Source organism: Saccostrea cucullata, unplaced genomic scaffold, assembly GCF_032062105.1.
Source record: "Saccostrea cucullata isolate Sc308-1 unplaced genomic scaffold, CSIRO_AGI_Scuc_v1 ctg15502, whole genome shotgun sequence".
Taxonomy (NCBI): domain Eukaryota; kingdom Metazoa; phylum Mollusca; class Bivalvia; order Ostreida; family Ostreidae; genus Saccostrea; species Saccostrea cuccullata.
The window spans coordinates 24,550-46,191 of NW_026933051.1; the positions used below are offsets into that span (position 1 = coordinate 24,550).

General features: G+C 32.2%; 3 protein-coding genes and 1 long non-coding RNA gene across 4 annotated transcripts; 2 read left to right on the forward strand and 2 right to left on the reverse strand.

Moving 5' to 3' along the window:
- Positions 1–4,475: 4,475 nt before the first annotated feature.
- LOC134237110 (uncharacterized) lies at positions 4,476–6,471 on the forward strand. The gene is made up of 2 exons (XM_062719211.1): positions 4,476–4,742; positions 5,189–6,471. Exons 1-2 carry the CDS (start codon positions 4,544–4,546, stop codon positions 6,379–6,381), a joined length of 1,392 nt encoding a protein of 463 aa, XP_062575195.1. The 5' UTR covers positions 4,476–4,543; the 3' UTR covers positions 6,382–6,471.
- Positions 6,472–6,675: 204 nt separating this feature from the next.
- Positions 6,676–9,877, reverse strand: LOC134237111 (uncharacterized). Its single transcript, XM_062719212.1, has 6 exons — positions 9,825–9,877; positions 8,885–9,030; positions 8,480–8,699; positions 8,031–8,224; positions 7,832–7,900; positions 6,676–7,682 (listed from the first exon to the last, which is right to left on the reverse strand). Exons 2-6 carry the CDS (start codon positions 8,924–8,926, stop codon positions 7,032–7,034), a joined length of 1,176 nt encoding a protein of 391 aa, XP_062575196.1. The 5' UTR covers positions 8,927–9,030; positions 9,825–9,877; the 3' UTR covers positions 6,676–7,031.
- Positions 9,878–9,879: 2 nt separating this feature from the next.
- Positions 9,880–10,536, forward strand: LOC134237112 (uncharacterized). The gene is made up of 2 exons (XR_009985756.1): positions 9,880–9,919; positions 10,447–10,536. It is a non-coding gene; the product is annotated as an uncharacterized LOC134237112 (long non-coding RNA).
- A 4,833-nt stretch (positions 10,537–15,369) lies between these two features.
- LOC134237114 (uncharacterized) lies at positions 15,370–20,393 on the reverse strand. Its single transcript, XM_062719214.1, has 9 exons — positions 20,236–20,393; positions 20,022–20,143; positions 19,670–19,805; positions 19,203–19,402; positions 18,421–18,487; positions 17,772–18,013; positions 17,469–17,666; positions 16,974–17,184; positions 15,370–15,844 (listed from the first exon to the last, which is right to left on the reverse strand). The coding sequence occupies exons 5-9, from the start codon at positions 18,457–18,459 to the stop codon at positions 15,554–15,556; spliced, it is 981 nt and encodes a 326-aa protein (XP_062575198.1). The 5' UTR covers positions 18,460–18,487; positions 19,203–19,402; positions 19,670–19,805; positions 20,022–20,143; positions 20,236–20,393; the 3' UTR covers positions 15,370–15,553.
- Between the last annotated feature and the right edge of the window lie 1,249 nt (positions 20,394–21,642).

The window sequence follows — 21,642 nt, forward strand, 5'->3', positions numbered from 1 at the left end:
TATTTTTAACAAGTGCATGTTAAGAATTCCAGAAGTATTTTTCAAAATATTTTTAACAAGTGATTGTTAAGAATACCCAAAGCATTTCACAAAATATTTTTAACAAGTGCTTGTTAAGAATTCCAGAAGTATTTCACAAAATATTTTTAACAAGTGCTTGTTAAGCTTACCAAAAGCATTTTTTTAAATGTTTTAACAAGTGCTTGTAAATAAAACCCAAAGCATTTCACAAAATATTTTTAACAAGTGCTTATTAAAAATTCCAGAAGTATAATGTATTCACAAATTTTTTTTACAAATGCTTGTTAAAAATACCAGAAGTATTTCACAAAATATTATTAAAAAGTGTTTGTTAAGATATCCATGAGTAATTTACAAAATATTTTGAACTCCCTTTTAGGAATACCAAAAGTATTTCACAAAATGTTTTTAACAACTACTTGTAAGTAATCCTAGAAGTATTCCACAATATATTTACAACTGCTTGTTAAGAATACTAGAAGTATTCCACAATATATTTACAACTGCTTGTTCAGAATACTAGAAGTATTTCACAATATATTTACAACTGCTTGTTCAGAATACAAGAAGTATTTCACAAAATATTTACAACTGTTTGTTATGAATACTAGAAGTATTTCACAAAATGTTTACTACTGCTTGTTAAGAATACTAGAGGTGATTAAAAAAATCATTACAACTACTTTTAATGATTAAAAATGATTAAAAAAAATCATTACAACTACTTTTAATGATAAAGTATTTCACAAAATATTTTGTTTGCTTATATTGGGAGTAAAACAAAAACAGCGTTTCAACACTGACTTGCATTTATTCTACATTAAGGGTGTGAGTATTATCCATTGGGTGTAAAACAAAATAAATTACCTGGATTTGAATTACATGCTAGAATATTTTATCTACTGGATGTAGAACAAAACAGTATTTGAAGATTGACCAACATTTGAACTTCATTCTTGTATGTTACAGATTAATTGCACTTATGAAGTTTAAGTGATTTTTTAGCAAATATATATATATATATATATATATATATATATATACATACAACATGTACATGTACAATGCATTTGAACTCTTGTGTCTCCAAATTCAAATACAGATTTCTGAGTAATTTATCTATGTCTCTTGAGTAACTATCCCTATACAAATATGCAAAACTTCCGGGCTTACAGATACATGTAACCTTGCAAAAATTATAATATGCATGCTAGTTACAGGAGGCTATCTATTGAGAGCATGTACTTTCTAAATCTGCTCCTAACAATTGCAATTTGAAATATAGCTTAATGAATTAAATAGATGCTGTTCATCATCTAGTTAGCACATAATTTATTAGTGGTTGAGGTCTAGTAATTTTAGCAAACTTAATTTTTGCAAATTCTACCTAATACTGAGTGATAGTGCTCTTGAGTAGGACACTAAGTCAATTTACTTACAACCTTGAATTATTAATTTAATAATTATTTAACTTTTAATTTCTATTTTACAACCTTTAAAAGTATCTTCCAGATTGTAATTTTCAAAGGATTGTATAAGAAATTCAACGAATATCAAACAACCCCTATAATAAAATAATTAAAAACTTATCAGATGTGCAACAAAGTAAGGAAAACAAGATCACTCCAAAGTATTCTGGATCGAAAAACATGCATTGTAAATTCAATATGGGGGGTCTAGATTTGAAAAATTTACCAAACAGTTAAAATGTTAATTAAAAAAAATATTTGTATACCATTATTGAAACAATAAATTTAAATTAAAAACAAATGTATTTGTTTTTCACAAAAGCAGAGAAAAAAATCACAGTTAAGAATTAGTCATTTACAATCAAAACAATTTGTTCATTCATAAACAAAAGTCTGAAGAACAAATAAATAAATACGTATGCGCATGCGTTAGTAGACATGACATGGGTTTTATCCAGAGTGAGAAATTTTGACTGTAAATGGAAAATTAGAAAGGTTTATTTGTTGTAATGTCAATGAATTCCTCTAAGAAGAGTCCAATCAGCACACAGAGTAGGCCTGGGGTTGAAGTGGGGAAGCGTAGGCTATCATCTGACGGCAAAACTCCAAAGCCAACGCCCAAGCAGGTAAAAATGGCGACCAACAGTTCACCGAACACTGCCGACAAGTCCGGTAGGTCTAATGTTTCTGAGGGGGATTATGACACGTTTGTAGAGAAAATGACTATCATAGCCGATGCAGTCGATAAATTACAGAAAGGTCAGTCAACTCTTCAGTCTATTGTTGAAAGCAAATTGGACAAGTTTAAAAACGAATTTATTGCGAGTATTGATGAGAAGTTCAAGGCCATGAAGAGTGACATTGACATTGAGTTGTCCATTCATAAATCACACATCGACGCGCTATCGCGGACCATTGACTCTATTGTTGGACGGCTAGAACTGGTTGAGAATAGGGATAGTAGGGAATCCCCTATGTATGAAAATAGCGTGCATGGTTTCGCAAACAATCCTATTGATGACCCAAATGTTACCATTATTGCGACGAATGTAAAGTTTGAACACAATGAAAATCTACTTGCCGTTGCCCAAGAGATGGTCGCTCATCTTGATGATAGTGCTAGGGTTGTTGCCGCCACTCGGTTAAGGAGTAGGAAAATAAATAAACCGGGGTTAGTGAAAATTAGCTTTGCTGGGGTTGATGAGAAAATTCGAGTACTTAAGGCAAAACGTCGACTTAACGAGATCGAAGGCTACAACTCGGTTTTCTTGCGATCAAGTAAGTCCCACACAGAGAGATTAATTGAACTAAATGCGAGAACTATCCTCAATGAAATCCCAAATGGTAGAGATTATAGAATAACAGCAAATGGTCGCATTGTTAGAAAAACACCTGAACATGATCAGCAAAACACGAGAGTCGAAAGTACGGATTAGGAATCCACCCGACCTGTCGAAACAATACGTATAGGACATCTAAACGTTTGTGGCTGGACACATAAAAATCATGAACTAAGATCAGAAATTGTGAAATACATAGATTGTGACATTGTATCTGTTAATGAAACCCATTTATTAAACAAAGACAATTTAGATGTAGCCGGGGGCTATAAATGGATAGGTCATAACAGAAGTAAGTTGCACATCAATGCTCCCAAGGGGTCTGGAGGTGTAGGACTGCTTATAAAGAACTGGATATTTTCTGATTTCAATATTGATATTGTAGACAGAGTTGTCGATGGAATTTTAGGTGTATCATTCCAAAACAAAGAAACTGGTTATACAACGGTCGTCTTTACGTGTTATCTACCACCCGAAAATTCCCCTTGGGGCCGCGATGCTCAATCGTTTTTTACTCACCTGTTAACTCGGATATATCAACTTTATGATACAGACTCCATTGTGATATGTGGTGATTTCAATGCACGTATAGGGAATATACAAGAATGTAATAACAATGTAGATAAAATTTCAAATAGGCTTGTCCAAGATGCCTCTCAAAATCAACATGGTCACGCATTTGTTGAATTTCTTAATGACAGTAGAATGTGTGTTCTAAATGGTCGCTTTGGTAACGAATCAACTCACCCAACTTTTATTTCATCTAGAGGTCAATCGGTGGTAGACTACATATGTATCCCACATGATATCTTCGGAAACTGTACAAATTTCAATATCACAAGATGCACTGATATAATAAATAAAAACCAACTCTTTCATCTGATCGGTGAAAAATGTAAAGTTCCGGATCACTGTGTTCTAACCTTTGACCTGAGTGTTAACCTATCTAAAGAGATGACAAATAGTGAGATCGCAGACGAACGTCGTACTAACAATAAAGAACACGGGAAACGCCATAATTTGCGTAAAATTCCAAATACATTTATGAAATCGGAAATCTCCAAAACTGCAATGAATAATCTTATCGAAAAAATAAAACACAATAAAGGTGTACAAGACGAAATAGACGCTACGTATGATGAATTCTGTCGAATTGTTATTAATGAAATGAACAGGGTGATTCCTCAATTTGATTGGACAAAGAAAAGCAAGAAAAAAATTCAAACATAGTAAGCCTTATTGGAACGACGATTTGACGTTGTTGTGGAAAATAATGCGACAAAATGAGAAAGAATACGTTCAGGGCAAAAATATTTCAAGAAATCAAAAAAATGTTTTGAGAGAAAAGTACAAAAAAATCACTGAACGATCTTGACAAAAGAATACGAATTTATGAACGCCAATACAAAAGAAACTTAGCGTTAAATATTGAAAGCATGTCTGCAAGTAATCCACGTCAATTTTGGGACAAAATCAAACATTTAGGACCAAAACGAAAAAACTCGACATCTCCGGATGAATGTTACGGAGAAGACGGCGCAGTAACCTCTGACGTAGCAACAATAAAAGAAAAGTGGAAAAGTGAATTTTCTCAACTGTACAATTCGAAAGAAAACAATGGTTTACGCCATGACCGTTCCCGGTTTTAAATTTTAGTCACGGTTTATGGGGGATAATACAAACGCTTGATCAGTAAAGCGCTTGACGTAAACAATGGTGAAATATTGTTGCGTTCCACTTTGCGGGCGTTTTGGAGGACACAAATTTCCCGCAGAACCAGATTTAAGATTAAAATGGAGAGTTGCAATAAAGAGGATGGACCAGAAGACAAAAAATCTATGGAATCCTGGAAAGGAAGACATTGTGTGCCATGCACACTTCACCGATCACGACTACAAAGATACAGAATCAGGTTAGCATCTCTAGACTCGTTGAATTTAGGCTATATGATTTATCATTACGTTTAATTCGAATTCTGGTTTAATAATTTAAAAGTTATGCTTGTTTAATAATTTTGTATTCGTTTGTAATTTGTTTTCTTCCTTTAGAATACGTTGCTTTGTGGTTTCTTTTACTTCTGTTTCAGGTGTAAACACTAAAGTTTGGTATGTATTCATTCAAGATTATCTGGTTTATACATTAAATACAAGAGAAATGAAACTATATTATTGTCATGGAAACTTTTAGAAATGTAAATTTATCAGTGCCTCCATTATTAACTACAATTATACTATTATAATAATATGCATACATTGAATTATTATTGGCACTGCCAGTTTTAATGCCTTTTGAATTTTACCCTTCGTTTGTAAGGTCTTTGAAATTCATGTATCTTAAAGAAATACACATCTGTGACAGGTGAGCGAAGTCGACTTAAACATGGTGCTGTCCCTTCTGTGTTTGATTTTAAGAGCACTGGTACCCAAACTTTCCAAGAGACAGAAAGATCAAAACGGATGAGGCTGCGAGCCAATATTCAACAGACTGCTCAAGACACTCATTTTTCCACAGAGGTACAGATGGATGAAATGGCTGTACATGAAGTCGTCTTGGAAGCGGCATCTTCTAGTGCCTCATCTGAGCCAAAGCATGGACGAGCAGAGTGTGCAACAGCTGAAAAGGAAGTTCAGTGTGACATTCCTACACTGGGTAAATTTTCAATTGAAGGAATGAAGCTCGACAGCAAGATGATTTCATATTACACTGGCTTAAATGGTTATGATCATTTCATGCTCATCTTTAACATTCTAGGACCAGCAGCTTTTGATTTGAATTACAAATGTGCTTTGTTAAGCCCACAAGACCAGTTTTTTTTAACTTTGATTAAACTCCGACAAGCAAAAGAAGATGTGGAGCTTGCTATGCTTTTTAAGGTTTGTGAATCAACTGTGTCAAAGATTATAACAACTTGGATCAATTTTTTGTACTTTCAATTTAAGGAGCTAGAAGAACAATTCTGGCCCTCAAAAGATATCATTAAGGAACACATGCCAACCGATTTTGCAAAAAAGTTTCCCAATACGCGCATCATCTTGGATGCAACAGAACAACCGATCCACAAACCCTCAAATCTTGAAGCTCAGTCCAAAACATGGTCTTCCTATAAGCACAAAAACACCCTTAAAACCATGGTTGGTATAACTCCTAATGGAGCAGTATCTTACATATCTCCTGCTTATGGGGGATCTGCATCAGACCGACAAATTATTGAAAGGTCTACCTTATTAAATCAAGATAAATTTGATTCTGGTGACAGCATAATGGCAGACCGTGGAATATTAGTTCAAGATTTATTTGCAAATCAAAATATTTCTGTTAACACCCCTACTCTTCTCAAAGGTAAAAGTCAGCTTAGCCCGGAAGACATAGTAAGAGACAGAAGAGTTGCTTCTAAACGCATTCATGTTGAGAGGGTCATTGGTCTTGCCAAGAGGTTTAAAATTTTGAAACATGAGCTACCAATGTCTAAAGTTCCCTTAGCTTCCAGAATTGTGTACATCTGTTTTATTTTGTCCAATTTCAGAAATTGTATTGTTGATAAAAGTGCCTGATCTAGACAATATTGAGTATACAGTAAAACACTCTTATAGTGACAGGAACATACAATTTTACTTTTTTGAATGTAATTTGGTATATCTGTAAAGTTAATGATATTTTTAAACCCATAGAAAATTAATAGACTTTTCTGCAGCAGATATATGTGAGAAATTTGTCTTGTGCATCAAATTAATCTCAGGAGAGATTTTTTCAGCATATTTCAACATAACATTGTCAAGTATTTTCAAAATTTTCATATTTCTTACATTTTGTGTGTTTTTGGACAAATAAAAAAAGAAAAACCAAACTTGTTTGAAAATATTTTTTATGCAACAAAAATATTATTTTTACTCAAAAGTGTGCCATTAACAAAAAAAAATCCTAACATTTTACATGTACATGTAGATGTTGTTTTTGAAAATAATCAGGAAGCTTTTAACATTCTTTGACACTCCAGCATATTATACATATTGAATTTTCTGTATTTCGCAAAAAATTGTGAAATTCTACAGGGTACAATACCATAAATATCCAGTAGCTACATAAGGAATATATGTATGGCAGAAAATCTTTCAGGTACAATAGCATAAAATTCAAGTAGCTACTTAAAGAATAAATGTATGGCAGATGTGTGCCAGTATAACAAATATTGCATCAGTTTAATTTACAATGAAGATGACAAAAAAGGCCGAAAGTGCTGTACATAAAACAACTCTAACTTTGGCAACAGTGATCCTTCACAATATTCTTGGTCAAATTCAATTTTCTGCACAAATACATCCTTAAAAGTATAAACTACTAAATAACAGTATTTTCTCTTTGAAATATACAGCTGACCTTGTATTTGGAAGTAATACTTCGAATGATGTTTTAAAACAATCTGACCCTTAGTATTAAATTCAAGGAAACTAAAATGCTTTCCAGGAAAAATCTTTTCATTTCTACCACTGTATGGACACTTGACCTCAATCAGAGAATCCTCTGATATTAATCCATCAGGTGAAGCACCTAAATAAGGCTTTTGTACACAGACAAAAAAACCACAGCACTTTACTTTTAAACCAGAATCGGTTTCAAACCGACGTATCGCTTTAGTTTCATATACTCTACCATGTGAGGTAGCCTCGTTACGGAAAGAAACTGCTGAATTCACAAGTGATTGGCATAATTTGGTCTTATTTCTCCTCTGTGTAGCCAAACAAATGTCCCCAAATCTAGAGGAGGTCAGCCGCCATTTACGTTCCTCAAACCAAGACTTCGAAGATGACTGGCCTCTTGTTTTCTCTTCAATTGCAGCAGCTTCCCTTTCCGTAACCTATTGAACCATAAACAAAATGTTTCAGACAAAGTTAAATTTTCTTTTGAAAAAGTGCAATATTGGATTTAAAAAATTGGGTGTATGGTAAAACTTAAAACTTCATTAAAATAAATCAATGACATTTTGGGGATGTGTAAATGACTTACTTGTAGAGCACAGTCTATCCAGTACTCAGTGATAGGCTTTTCAAGATAATCGTGATCCAGTGTAGCTGTCTATCCAATAAAAACAATGTACATTTGATATCAAAACATCTTATTAATAATTTTTTTTAAGTTTAACATTTTAAAGAACTAATAATATGTGTATTAAATAAAAAATAAAATAGATTGTATTTACATGTACCTGCATATCTGCCTTAGAATGTAGATATCGATAGGTAAGATTTTCTGATGTCATGGAACAGTAGTTAAACACGAGGTTTCTGGTCCTATCTGGAAATCCAGCATTGTTCCTGTATTTAACAGGTCTGGGGTCTGCAAATATATCCTCAGTCAGCCCTCTTTTCATTGGCAGCTCCTCAGCTTTCACTGGTGAACCTGCAATGATAGATGTACTTTTTCATATGGAATTTCACTGATTGGACAAGTATTTAATTTTGAGGGGCAAAAGAAAAGAACTCACTGATTTCATACATTGTTCATTATTTAGACTTTTCCACTACACATTGGATTTTAAACTTAATATTTTTAATGTGGATAAAAAAAGAATGACAGTACACTTTTTAACATATTGTCATCCAATTTATGACATTCTTGTAAAGTATTGCTTAATGTACTTCAATTAATACTTACCATTGTAACTGTACCGAGGTTTATGAAAGACTTGCAAGTTTTCAGTACAGGACTTTTCAATGTACATCTCGTCTCCTGACACAAACTTTGAGAGCATGAGAGCAACTGCTGCAACATGTTTACACGTACCATGAGGTCCACGGCCAGCAGGGCACTCGCAGTGTGAGTTAAGGATATCACCAGTCACTTTATCAAGTTTTAACTTGAAAGTGTAAGATACCTGGTAATGTAGATTATATAACAAGTGTTACCTGGTATATGTGTGTACATTGTGGTCTTGAAAACATTTTTTGTGATTTGGAGGAATTCAAATTGACTTTGACTGTATAAAGTAAATTGTATAGTTTGCAAAGATATCAGTAGTTCTTTAGGTAATTATTAACTTCTTCAAATTCAACATTTTACCTTATTTTTCATGGATGCTCCAACAATACCGGACAGGTACATATCACCATCTTCAAACAGAAAGGAAACTGCTTGAATTCGCCTACTTTCCACCAGGTTTCGGCCTTTCTCAATCGCCTTTACATCCCCAGAACATTGTTTGTCACCTGTGTAACAATCACTTACTAATTGAATCATTTTTTAAATTTTTAAGATACGTGTATAAATAGATCAAATGATGTTAATATTCTGCAGGTCCAGGAAAATCACTATATTTAGCTATATAGGTAAATCTACCTATATAGCTTTATTTACCTATATAATATAGCTATATTTAGCTATTTCAGAGTAAATTTCTGTTTTATGAAAAGCAGACAAAAAGTCGCATAATGAGGCAGTAGTAGTTTTCAACTTTGAAATGAACTGAAAACAATTCACCAAAAACCCACTTAAAAAAAATGTTTCTCCTTTTGGGCAATTGCAATCAAAGATCTAAAAGTTTTGGGGCTATGTATAACAGTTAATCTATGGGTAAGCAGCTACTTTAACAAAGAAAAGCAGTTTTGGTCAACAAGATAATTGATTGGTAATAATTGAGCACAATGCAAGGCAATCACACTTAGTCATGCCTCATCGCACTTCCAGCTATCCAAACAATAGAAATGTATTTTTTGGGTAAAAAGTGTTTATAAGAGGCAATGTTTTTACTGTCTATGCCATAGGTTGTTTTTATCAAACCTTTTAAAAAATATATCAGCCATAATTTACATGCGACTTTTTGTCTGCTTTCCATAAAACAGAAACTTATTCCAAAATAGCTAAATATAGCTATATTTTATAGATAAATAAAGCTATATAGGTAGATTTACCTATATAGCTAAATATAGTGATTTTCCTGGACCTGTTCTGAGTTATTACTAATAATTATTAAACATCTAAATTAATTTATTAAATAAATTACCGGCCAATCTGTGTACAAAATACAGATCAATTTGTTCCAAACAAAGTTGTGGAATAATCGGTCCTACTAAAATACGCCTGCCGACGCCTGCCAAGGTAAAATACGCCTGCGGAGAAAAACTATACGCCTGCCGTTTTATTCTTTTATATTCTTAATTTATATATATATATTTTACTTTTTTGGGCTATTAACATTATATTTCGCAACTTTATTTTATTTTTCTTTTCTAAAATTAGTCTATACAAGAACAAGAAAACTACGTACGAAACGCCTGCCGTGGTGCTTTTCAATATACCAGACTGGCTCCTAAATACATGAAATATAACAGGCCTTTCTTCTTTTTTTTTTGACATGGTTAAAAAATATTTCAAAATGTTTAATATAGATCATGATTTCATAATTTATAATTGAATAAATTAATCCGTATTAGGTATTTACAATAATTATGAGCGCTAAACGTAATGACAAGAGAGACAACTCTAATTGGGAAATCGGTACAACAGTTAGTTGGAAGTCGTATAATTCATTAAATATTTTTGTGTTTAATATTTTAATTTGTATTGCATAAAATGGCATCAAAGACATAATTTTTTATTATTATTATTATTTTTTTTTTTTACAGATTGGTGCATTCCATATAGTACAGAGGTCTTAGACGAAGCAGTCCAAGTTTTTTTGTCAAATGTTTAAATGAATAAATGATTGAATTGTTTGCATTTGGTGGATTTATTTCATCTTTTATAGGAAATAAATATCATGAATGTACAAGTATGAGAGACGAAAAAAATTAAACATAGTCACACATATTCAAACATTTAGTCTTATTTCACAAAACCCCAAGAACATCCAACTTAGACCTGCTTTGAATACATGACATACTTTAATATGAACTGGCTATATATTTTTTTCATGAAGGATTCAGTATCTTGAGATGTATTATTTCATGTGATTTACAAAAGAATTCTTTTTTGTCGTTGTTTCTCCTTTAACACACTCAAATGCCACATATACACAAAGGGAAAAATTCGGAATTAATCAAAAAGACACATTTTATGCGAAGTTTTAAATATTATAGATGAGATATGCGATGATTCAAATAATTAATGTACATGAAAAAATTAGGTCTGTTGGAAACACGTTTTCTGGGTATAACAGGTGTAATTAACAACAGCAATAAGTACGGAAAATTGGGAAAATTAATTTATGCATATTGCGTATCTAGTGTTTTATTGAAATTTTTTATTTCTTTTCTATATTTTTCTTTAGTCATCTAACATTTTTTTTTTTCAAACTTGGATGGCTTGGGATGAGCACGTAATTGGCTTCGGCACGTTTATTAAAAAAACACTGAGTGGTTTCTTTGTGATTTTAACATGCCTATACCTACAAACTTAATTTCCCTAATTGCTTGGACATCCAGTTAATGAAAACTATAATTAAGTTGCGCGAGTGGAAAAAGTTCATTATTGATCTAAATGTTAAGTAAAATTTTATTGGATATTTGTGAAGTTAGTATGAAAAATGAGTTATTCAACAAATTCATCAAATTTACGCCACGATCAAATACAGTAGAGTCCTCAGATGGCCAACTCCAAATTCCTGCCGCAGCTCGACTTGCTAAAAAACCTGGTCAGATCAAACGCGTGCGAAATGTTAAAACCCAGTCGATGAACAAGCGGCCCAAGATATAAGTTATCGAACAGACTAAACAGCTGCATGTGTGCTTGTACATGTAAATACACATTTTTTATAATTTGCATTTCTTACTAAGTTTATCTTTTATAAGTAAGTAAGAAATAAATTATAATGAAATATACAAGTTATATTCTCCTCCGCTTGACGGCTGTGTAGAAATAGCTTGTACTTAATATGTAAATACTCAGTACTTTAAAGACGCATGTATAAATATGTTTTGGATTTAAATATTTCTCATTTATTTATGGGAGATTTTTTTTCTAATTTCAACGGTACTTATTCAGCTTGAACAAATGCAAAAAACAGCAAAGTGCAGTTGAAATAGGGAAAAAAATCTTTCGTAAGTAAATAAGAAATTAATTTAACATTTTTTCCTTTTTTATTTATGAAATGCTTTTTTTCTTATTTTAACTGTACTTATTGCGACACTGCTGCATGCCTTATACAATCGCCAAAAAGTACAGTTAAAATAAGAAAAAAAATCTCATGAATAAAAAATGGGGAAAATTATAAATTATTGGACAAGTTATATCCTCCTCCGCTAGACGGCTGTGTAGGAATAGCTTGTACTTGTGTTCATATGTAAATAATTCTTATTCTAATGATAATATCCTTCATATAAAAATTCCTAGGAATTCAATCTAGTAAAATTAAATTAAATAATAAAAAGGCTCAATAATGAGGATACCTCCACGTGGTTTGAGCTGGGCAATGTCACTCTTGTGATAGCTGACATCCTCAAGTTGCAAATATATAAATAATATATATATATATATATATAGATTTATATATATGTATATTTATTCAAAGAAAATATCATATGTAAGAAAAAAACTTCTTTAAAAAAAACTTTCCCATTTGCATATTAAATAAAAGAATCAAAGAAGGCAAAAACGTATTCGGATAGATACAGGCTAACCGGATCCGGTTCCTAAATAAACGCTATTACGTTTTTAAACAAAAACATATTCTTTAATGCAATTTTATAATTTTTTTCTCATGAAATATTATTTTCTTGGTCAATGGAAGTTATATATCGTGAAAAAATGAAAAAAAGTTAAGGAATAAAACGGCAGGCGTATAGTTTTTCTCGGCAGGCGTATTTTACCTTGGCAGGCGTCGGCAGGCGTACTTTAGTGTTACCCGGAATAATCTTTCTGTGGATCTCTGTGAGTTGTTGGAATCCTTTTGAAGGCCATGAAACTTCCAACGGTGTTGGTAACAAGATAGGTTCACTTTCAAAATTTCTGTTTCTCTCGTATGCTCTTAACCTAGTTTAACATATAAGCACTTCATTTAATAAATAACGCATTTTCATTTACATCAAAAACGATAACTGTAGGTTCAAGGTTGAACTAAACTTGATATGTTTATAATTTATTTTTTATTGACAACGCAACTTAATAAATGTTTTCATGAGTGATTCGCGATACATATAAATAATTACTGTATGTCCTGTACCTCTCTATTAAGTCTGCCTTTCTGCCTTTCGTCGTTGCTCCTCTGGATATAAGTTCTTTTTTTAATTTCTCTACAGTCCATGATTCTATTGCCTTGTTAAAGTCAAAATCGGCGCCTTTGCAAGAATCCATTTCCAAGCGTTTGAAAGATAAAGCGTTTGCGTCATACCCCTTATTTAACATAACAGAGAAAACCGAAAACGGCGATGGCGTAAACCATTCATTTGATGCAAATTTTAAATCATCAGCCATGGAACAAAAAAGATTACTAGAAATTGCAATTTCTGATTCATCACATCCCTCAAATACTGTGTTGAATAAACCTTTAAATATCGAAGAGGTCAGAAAAGTTGTTTATAAAACTAAAAATGGAAAATCATGTGGGGTTGACGAATTACCTAACGAAATACTGAAATATGAATCGGTAGTTAAGGTCATGCACAGACTATTTGCAAGTATTTTCCAAAGTAATATCGTCCCAACAATTTGGAAAAAGGCTATTATTTTTCCAATATTGAAAGATTCAAATTCTGATCCGAGAATTCCCATGAACTACAGAGGAATAAGTCTCCTGTCTGTTGTGTCTAAAGTATTTAGTTCCGTCTTAAATAACAGGCTGTCAAACTACTTAGAAGATAATCAAATACTTGTTGATGAACAAAATGGATTTAGAAAGAACAGAAGTTGTGAAGATCACATCTTTACTTTGAATAATACAAAACAGAGATTCTACATTTGTTACATTTATCGATCTCCAGAAAGCTTTCGATAAAGTGGACCGGGAATTATTAGAATTTTGTTTACTACGTAACGGAGTGGAAGGAAATTTTTATAATACTCTGAAATCATTATATTTAAACACGGAATCCTGTGTAAAGTTATCAGGGTACTACACGGATTGGTTTCGCTGCACCTCTGGAGTCCGTCAGGGAGACAACCTCTCCCCAACACTCTTTGCCTTATTCATTAATGACCTGGCTAAAGAAGTTAACTCCTTCGACAGAGGCGTTAAAATGGACACTACTGTTCTAAACATTCTCCTCTACGCAGATGACATAGCACTTATTGCTGGCAATGAAAAGGATATGCAGGATAGTCTAAACGTTGTCTCGACATGGTTCAAAAAGTGGCACCTAACGGTAAACTCAGAAAAATCTAAAGTTGTGCATTTTCGAAAAAGGAATCTCTTGCAGAGCGACTACAAATTCTATCTCGGAAACACTAATCTGGAGTATGCTTCTTCTTATAAATATTTAGGTGTTATATTTGATGACAACAGGGGATTCAAGACAAACATAGAAAACCTTGCAAAATCAGGAGGCCGCGCATTTGGAGCAATGATATCAAAGATTCATCATCTCAAACACGTTGGATTCAACACATTTGAAACGCTTTTCCACAACTGTGTCTCTCCTGTAATAGACTATTGCAGCGGTGTGTGGGGATATGAAACATCGCACAAAATAGATATGGTACAGGATCGGGCTCAACGATACTTCCTCGGGGTTCACCGATTAACACCTCTCTTGGCTGTACGTGGTGAGTGTGGGTGGTCAGCTGCCAGTCTGCGACACAAAACTAACATGGTGCGACTATGGAATAAACTGATCCTCATGGATGACGATAGGATTACAAAGAAAATATTTATAGCGTCTTGTAATGAAAATAATTCCCGAAGCTGGTATCATCATAAGAAAATTCTCTTTGAAAACACAGATTTAAACCACATTTTTCAAAACATGCAGTTTTGCAACACCCATATTTTTATTCAGAAACAGATTTCAAATCAACAATCCAAATGGCAATCCGATATTCAAAAATCAGCAAAATTACGGACGTACTGCATTATTAAGGAAGAATACGGTCTTGAACAATACGTTGCTATGGACTTGCCGAAACCAGTTAGGTCTACAATGGCGCAATTCCGGTGCGGGGTGCTCCCTCTGCGTATCGAGACTGGTCGCTACCGCGGAGAGCCAATTCCAGATAGAATATGTAATCTCTGTGATTTGAACGAAGTAGAGGATGAACTTCACTTTCTTCTTAAATGTGATCTATATAAATTCTGTAGACAGGACTTTCTAGGAAATATTGGAATTTCAAATTTACAATATAATGATTTAAATGTTCTCTTTAAATATCTGTTAACTCACTTCCCTCGTCAATCTGCAAATTTTATTTATAAAGCCTATAATTTAAGACAAAGAAAAATCACATGCATGTAAATTGTAATGTATATAAATTGTTAAAAGTGACTTATAGGTCCGATGGGCCGGGTGTTGAACATATATTATGTTTAATTGTATAACGAATGTTAAAAATAACTGTATATACACATGTCACTATAATAAAATATTTACTTACTTACTTACTTACTTACTTACATAAACAGAAGTCTGAAGAACAAATAAATAAATATGGTTGTCTTAGTTAATTTAATTCTTTTAAAGAATTCCAATAGACTTGTCATATTTTATCTCAATTAAGGAATACTTGTCATTACTAGTCATTGAAATCACTACATGTGATTTTTGATTCCCCTTCAACTTTGAATGTTTCGGAATCACATGTTTATCAAATGATGACAAGTTTTTCCTGAGTAAGTCGATCTTTTATTTTTGATGGAATGTTTTTGCTATTTGTTAACTTAAATCCATGGGCAAAACAAGATCTGACGTTGGTTTTCATGAATTGTCCAGTGCCCTGGAAAGAACCCCGGCATTTTTTGAAGATTTCCATTTCGATTTCTTCTCCACAGAGGTTGTGGATTCTGCAAACCGAAACTTCTGTGGCAGAAACTTTTGTCAAAACCATGTCGTCTTTCGAATATTGCCTTCTGTCTCTTCCAAATTGTTTTGTGAAAACCTGTAAAATGTGTGTGAATTAACTCTCATTTAAGCGGAATTATATTTTTGTCTCTTAAAACAAAACAAAAATATATCTAAATTTTTCTAAGAGAGGAATTGTCTGTTGATCAATTTTGAGGAATATCATTTTTTACGCATAATTATTAAATTATCATGCATGTACCAGGTACATTGTTTAATAAAGAAAAAATATCTAATTATTATATAAGATGTACATCAGTTAAAATAAGCCTATCATGCGGAACATATGGGAAATCTGCCACGGCCAGTATCCATTCATCTACACTGTTTGAAATTCTGCTCTCTCTCATACTTTTGATAAATTTGCTGAGCAAAATGAGCATGAATTGATAGAACGTGTACGAGGGTTGTCTGTAAAGCTCGCCGAGAAGCTAAAATTAAAATGAAAGTTGAGTCCTTGATATTTATTATTAACATATTTATTTTCTTTACTAAATCTTAATTATAAAAATGTCAAATTATATTCATTGTTAGATTCAATGTTAAATGAATAAATACTTGTGATGGTGACCCAAAGCTCCGCAAAGTACATTATAATGTAAATTATCACTTTACTAATTTTCATTTGTAACTTGTAAGATTCGGCGGTAATGCGGATGGTTTTGACATTATGAGAAGGAAAAAAGTTATAACATCAAGGAGGAGTGAACATCCCCTGCTGACCTGTCACACCTGACATGTGCTCATTATCATGATCGTAAGGTAACAGAAAAAGTCGTTGCATGTCAATTCAGTGTATAAATAATGGACTAACAAATTTGTATGAAAAACATCAGTCAGCATTTGACTCAATTATCAATTTGTATGAAAAACGTCAGTCATTATTTGAATCATGTTTGACTTGAATAGATACGTCTGTTCTTGAAAAGATTTTTATGTTCTCCTTTCTAAGAATTTTAAAAACTTTGGCTTCACTTATCCCATGGGATCATGATTCAAATTAACCTGATTAAGCAATACCTAAGGCTGCCTCAAAATAAATATAATTTTTCATTGAATACTGTAAGACATTATATCTTAAGGTATGTCACTCGTGAAATTTGTTATACATATAATGCTAATCTATTAAATATGTTAAGACATATGAAGGGCAAAACCCCTTTCACCTCTTTGAATTGGGACCTCTTTTCTTTGTACTTCTCAATGAGTTCCAATTCTTTTTCACTTAAAGTTGACATTGGATTTAGAGACAACGTTGGTTTAAGGGAAGGCCAAGCTTCATCATTTTGAGCCATAATTTCAATATTAAAGAACTCATTCCACCAATCTGTGCAGTTGTTGGTAAATTGTGCTAGATTGAAATCTTTCTCTAGAGATCTAAAACGAAAAAAAATGTTTTTAAATACTAATTTAATTTAGTACAAAACAAATTCTTTTTCTCAATCAGAACAGCAAAATTGAAAATGAATATAAAATACAGTATATAATATACCCCGATACATATACACTCTTAGGTTTATCTTGATGTCTCCAAGGCTATTGGTATTTCATATAATACATGATATATAATATATGAAATATTTATATTTAAAAAAAACTTCTTTGAGTTTAATTGTAATTAATAAAAATATATTTATGTTTAAAATTGTTTTAATCTGAACCTTTTCAGTGTTTGAATATCTTCTTCTGCCATAAACGGTTGGACTTTATCGGGGTGACCTGGTGGTGTAACTTGGCATCCAACACTGTCTAGTTTGAAGATTTCAATTGGTCTTTCATTTGGAGTTGGGTGCCACTGGTCCTCTGTAGAAAGTTTTTTGTACTGCATATACACATGACCAGTTCCATCCTTTTGAACTCTTCAACGAGAGCATGAATTGTTAAAAAAAACCCACATATATTGTTCGGAACTAAAATGCAGTAAAGCTTGTTAAAACAATGAGATATCGAATATTGATAAATACCTGTACATTTTTGGAAAGGTAATGTTGTGAACCTGATTAATATATGGTTCTAACCATCCAGAGATGTTCCATACAGTACTTATTCTGGAAACGTTTGGTTGTGGTGTTTGGGAACTAATAATCAGGTCTTCCAAATGGGGCATTGTAAGAGCATCCTTTTCTTTTAACTTCTGACTGATTTTTGAAAAACACTGATCTACATCTTCATGTGTATGCCCAACAAGTAAGAAAGACATATAAACCTGGAAAGAAATTTCCAAACCATATTTATTAAGTAAGCCTTTATTATAAAAATTTTCATGCACTTTTTTCGGGTGAAATGAAATCATGAAGAGTTGTATAAACATAATTAGGCTAGCGATTTAAGATTTTTTAATTCAATTTAATTTTAATGTTGAAAATTTCACTTTTCAAGACAAAACATTTGGGGATAACTTAATGTATTTAATATTCAAAGTCCATAAACCAATACAAATCGGAGCTGAGCAAACAGCAAAATCAAATTATTAAGAATGTGGATATATTGACATTTTGTTTGTTGCATAATTTTCTGTAATAAACCAGCTGCAAGCATTTTGCATTCTTTTATGTTAATTTTGGATCTTTATATCTGGTTAAGTAGGAAAATTGAACATGGCATACAGCTTACCTCCTTCACAAAGTCATGTTTCACAAGGTAAGCCATCATCCCTAAAAAGTATTTATTTTTGTTCTCCCTGAAAATGGAAAGTTCATGCAAAATTATAATGGAAGTAGAATTGTATGCATTAGAGAAACAAGAGGCCCACAAGCTACATTGCTCACCTGATCATATACTGTACATGCATTGGCTAGAAAATGCCCAAATCATTTAAGTATTGAAAAGTAGGGCTTGAATTTTACCCAACCTGAGAATACTTGCATATCAACAACAATGCATTTATTGTTCTTGAAAAGATTTTTCCTATATATTCCCATGAAAAAAATTATTGCCATTCTGGCCCCTCCCTACCCCTGGAATCATGATTTAAAACAAATGTGAATCTACACATTCAACCTAATGATACAAGTTTCCATATCAATATGTATCAAAATGTGGTTCCGACCTACCCCTGGGGGTCATGATTTGAATAAAAGAGTCTACACTACATGTACATCAGGATGCTTTCATATAAGTTTCATCTATCCTGACCTAGTGTTTCTTAAGAAGAGGATTTTTAAAGATTTTTCCTATATGTTCTTATGTAAACTTTTTTTTGGATTTTTTGTTGTGACCACACTTCTTTTTCCGGGGGTTATGATTTAAACAAACTTGATTCTGCAATACCCGAGGTTCCCTCTTTTTTAATTGTTATGTGAAATGACAAATTGTGATAAAGACTTAAGAGCAGATATCGAATACAAAATTCATTCTACTATTTATAATTATGTAAATAGGATTAGTTTTTGTACCTTGCTGTGTTATCCAGTTGTACATATAATGTTGGTGGCAATATCCCATCCTATGATTCATTAGATAATATTTTCATCAAACAAGACAAACTCAAGTTTGTGTCATGTGGAACCTGTCCGTGGTCAATGAAGAAATACTTTCCTCTCCCGTGAACAATACTCCCGGTTATATGGGTTCTTAGCTTCTGTTGACCTGCACCCTGTTTGAATGAGGGTTTATTTCATAAAAATGACGGAAAAGTATTGACTTGGTCTAGATATGTATTTCATGAACCATATTTTTAGACTTATTAAATATATCAATCTAATTATTTTCTTTTTTTCAAAGACTTAAATTATGTAGACTTCGTATTAGAATAATTATATTCATGGGACAGCAGTGCAAAGAACAGAGGGTGGTGTGGTTATAATCTGCAAACTACTTGATTTTTAAAAACTTAAGGCGAAAACAAATCAATAGCACATACACTGGGATTGCTCCATTTGCAGTAATGTGGCAAATCTGTCTTATTTTGATCCATCCCATCTATTATTAATGATATTATCTCTTTCGGTCTCATTTCCGCCTGTCCTCTCCGCACATAATAAGCTTCTCTTTCCATTCTAAAAAAAGCAAAAGAAGTATGATATGAAATCGTATTTTATGTTTATCTGTTATTTGTTTTTCGTTTGTGTGTTTTTTTTTTTTTTTTTTTTTTTTTTTGCGAAATGGGATAAAAATCAAAACGTTTTGCAAGTCATATAAGGGAAATGGTGTATAAATTATGATATAATAATTTTATTCGTTGTTTGTTAAAGAGCTTTTTAAACTAGTCTTACTGTTGTTCTTTGAGGTGCAGGTTTCGCATTGCAATGTACTCAGATTTCATTTGAGGAGCTTCCTCTTTTTCGATTAGGCATCGGAAATTGTGGCAATCCGTACATTTTGTAAAGCGTTGATTCTGAGAAATGAGAAAACAAACTTCTTTAATAACGGAGCATGTCAAATGACTGCAATTTGATGACAGTTTTTAGAATATTTTTACACCAGTACCTTACAAAAGATTAAGTTGCGGAACTTCGAGTCTAGAATTTCGTAAAATTTGCTTTTTCCAATACCGTCTTTGTGGATAGTATGGTACAAACGGTGCAAGTCTAGTTTGGTGAGTCCACCAGGCATCCTAAATATATTGCCAGTAGGATCCCTATCACAAGCTGCATTTATGTATGCCGCGATGAAACCCTCACAGACACGACCTAAATAAGTGAAATACAATCATCATGTATATTATATATATATATATATATATATATATATATATATATATATATATATATATATATATATATATATATATATATATATATATATATATATATATATATATATATATATTAAAAAATGGTAAAATGAAAACACAAAAATCCTCAGTTAAGCTTTAGCGCTTTCATTTTCAAGCTTCTGAAGATTAAAAATGAAAGCGCTAAAGCTTAACTGAGGATTTTTGTGTTTTCATTTTACCATTTTTTAATATTGTTATCCGATTACTGAGACATTATTTAAATTTTGGATATATATATATATATATATATATATATATATATATATATATATATATATATATATATATATATATATATATATATATATATATATATATATATATTAAAAAATGGTAAAAAGAAAACACAAAAATCCTATATATATATAGGCATTCCTATTTCAGTCGGAAATAAATACAAAGAATGTATTTCTTGCTGAAAAATTGACCAATATAATCCTAAGATTATTATTAAATTAATTCAATAGCAATAATCCCGTGATATTTTCAAATCTGAATCAGCTGATCACCAAACGCTATGGAGTCTAGTACTGGTGAGGCCACGCCACGGATTGATGATATTGAGATCGGTGTTAAAGGGGTAAGTAGTTAGGCTTGCACATGAAAAATCAGTTAAACAATATAATAAAAGTATGATATTGTGAGTATGACTAATTACTACAAAATTCCATTGGGTTTTATAGGCATACACATGCTACGAAGTTTTTCAATCCGAATTTCCTCTAAATTTACGGAAGTCAGAAATAAAAGTCGCAGTGTATTTGACGAGATTATCTGCAAGCAATTAATCATAGACTGAGGTGTAATGAACAAAACGTAATAATTAATCCAATGCAATAGTTGATTTTATGTTAATGAATCTGGTGTAAATATTTTTTAATGCGAAAGTTCTTAAACTCTATAAAAACTTGTGCAGAAAAATGAATTTGTGTATGTACAAAAATCATTTTGAAATAGCTAAAATAATTATGATATTTAGGAGAGAGGACCTGTGCTTGAAAATATGCATACATTTATTTTAAAACTTTTTCACTACATATTCTTTTCCTTGTTTGATGAATAGCGTCTACATAGTGGAAAATTGTGTATACAAAGTAGTTTGTATGTCCTTAGCTGCA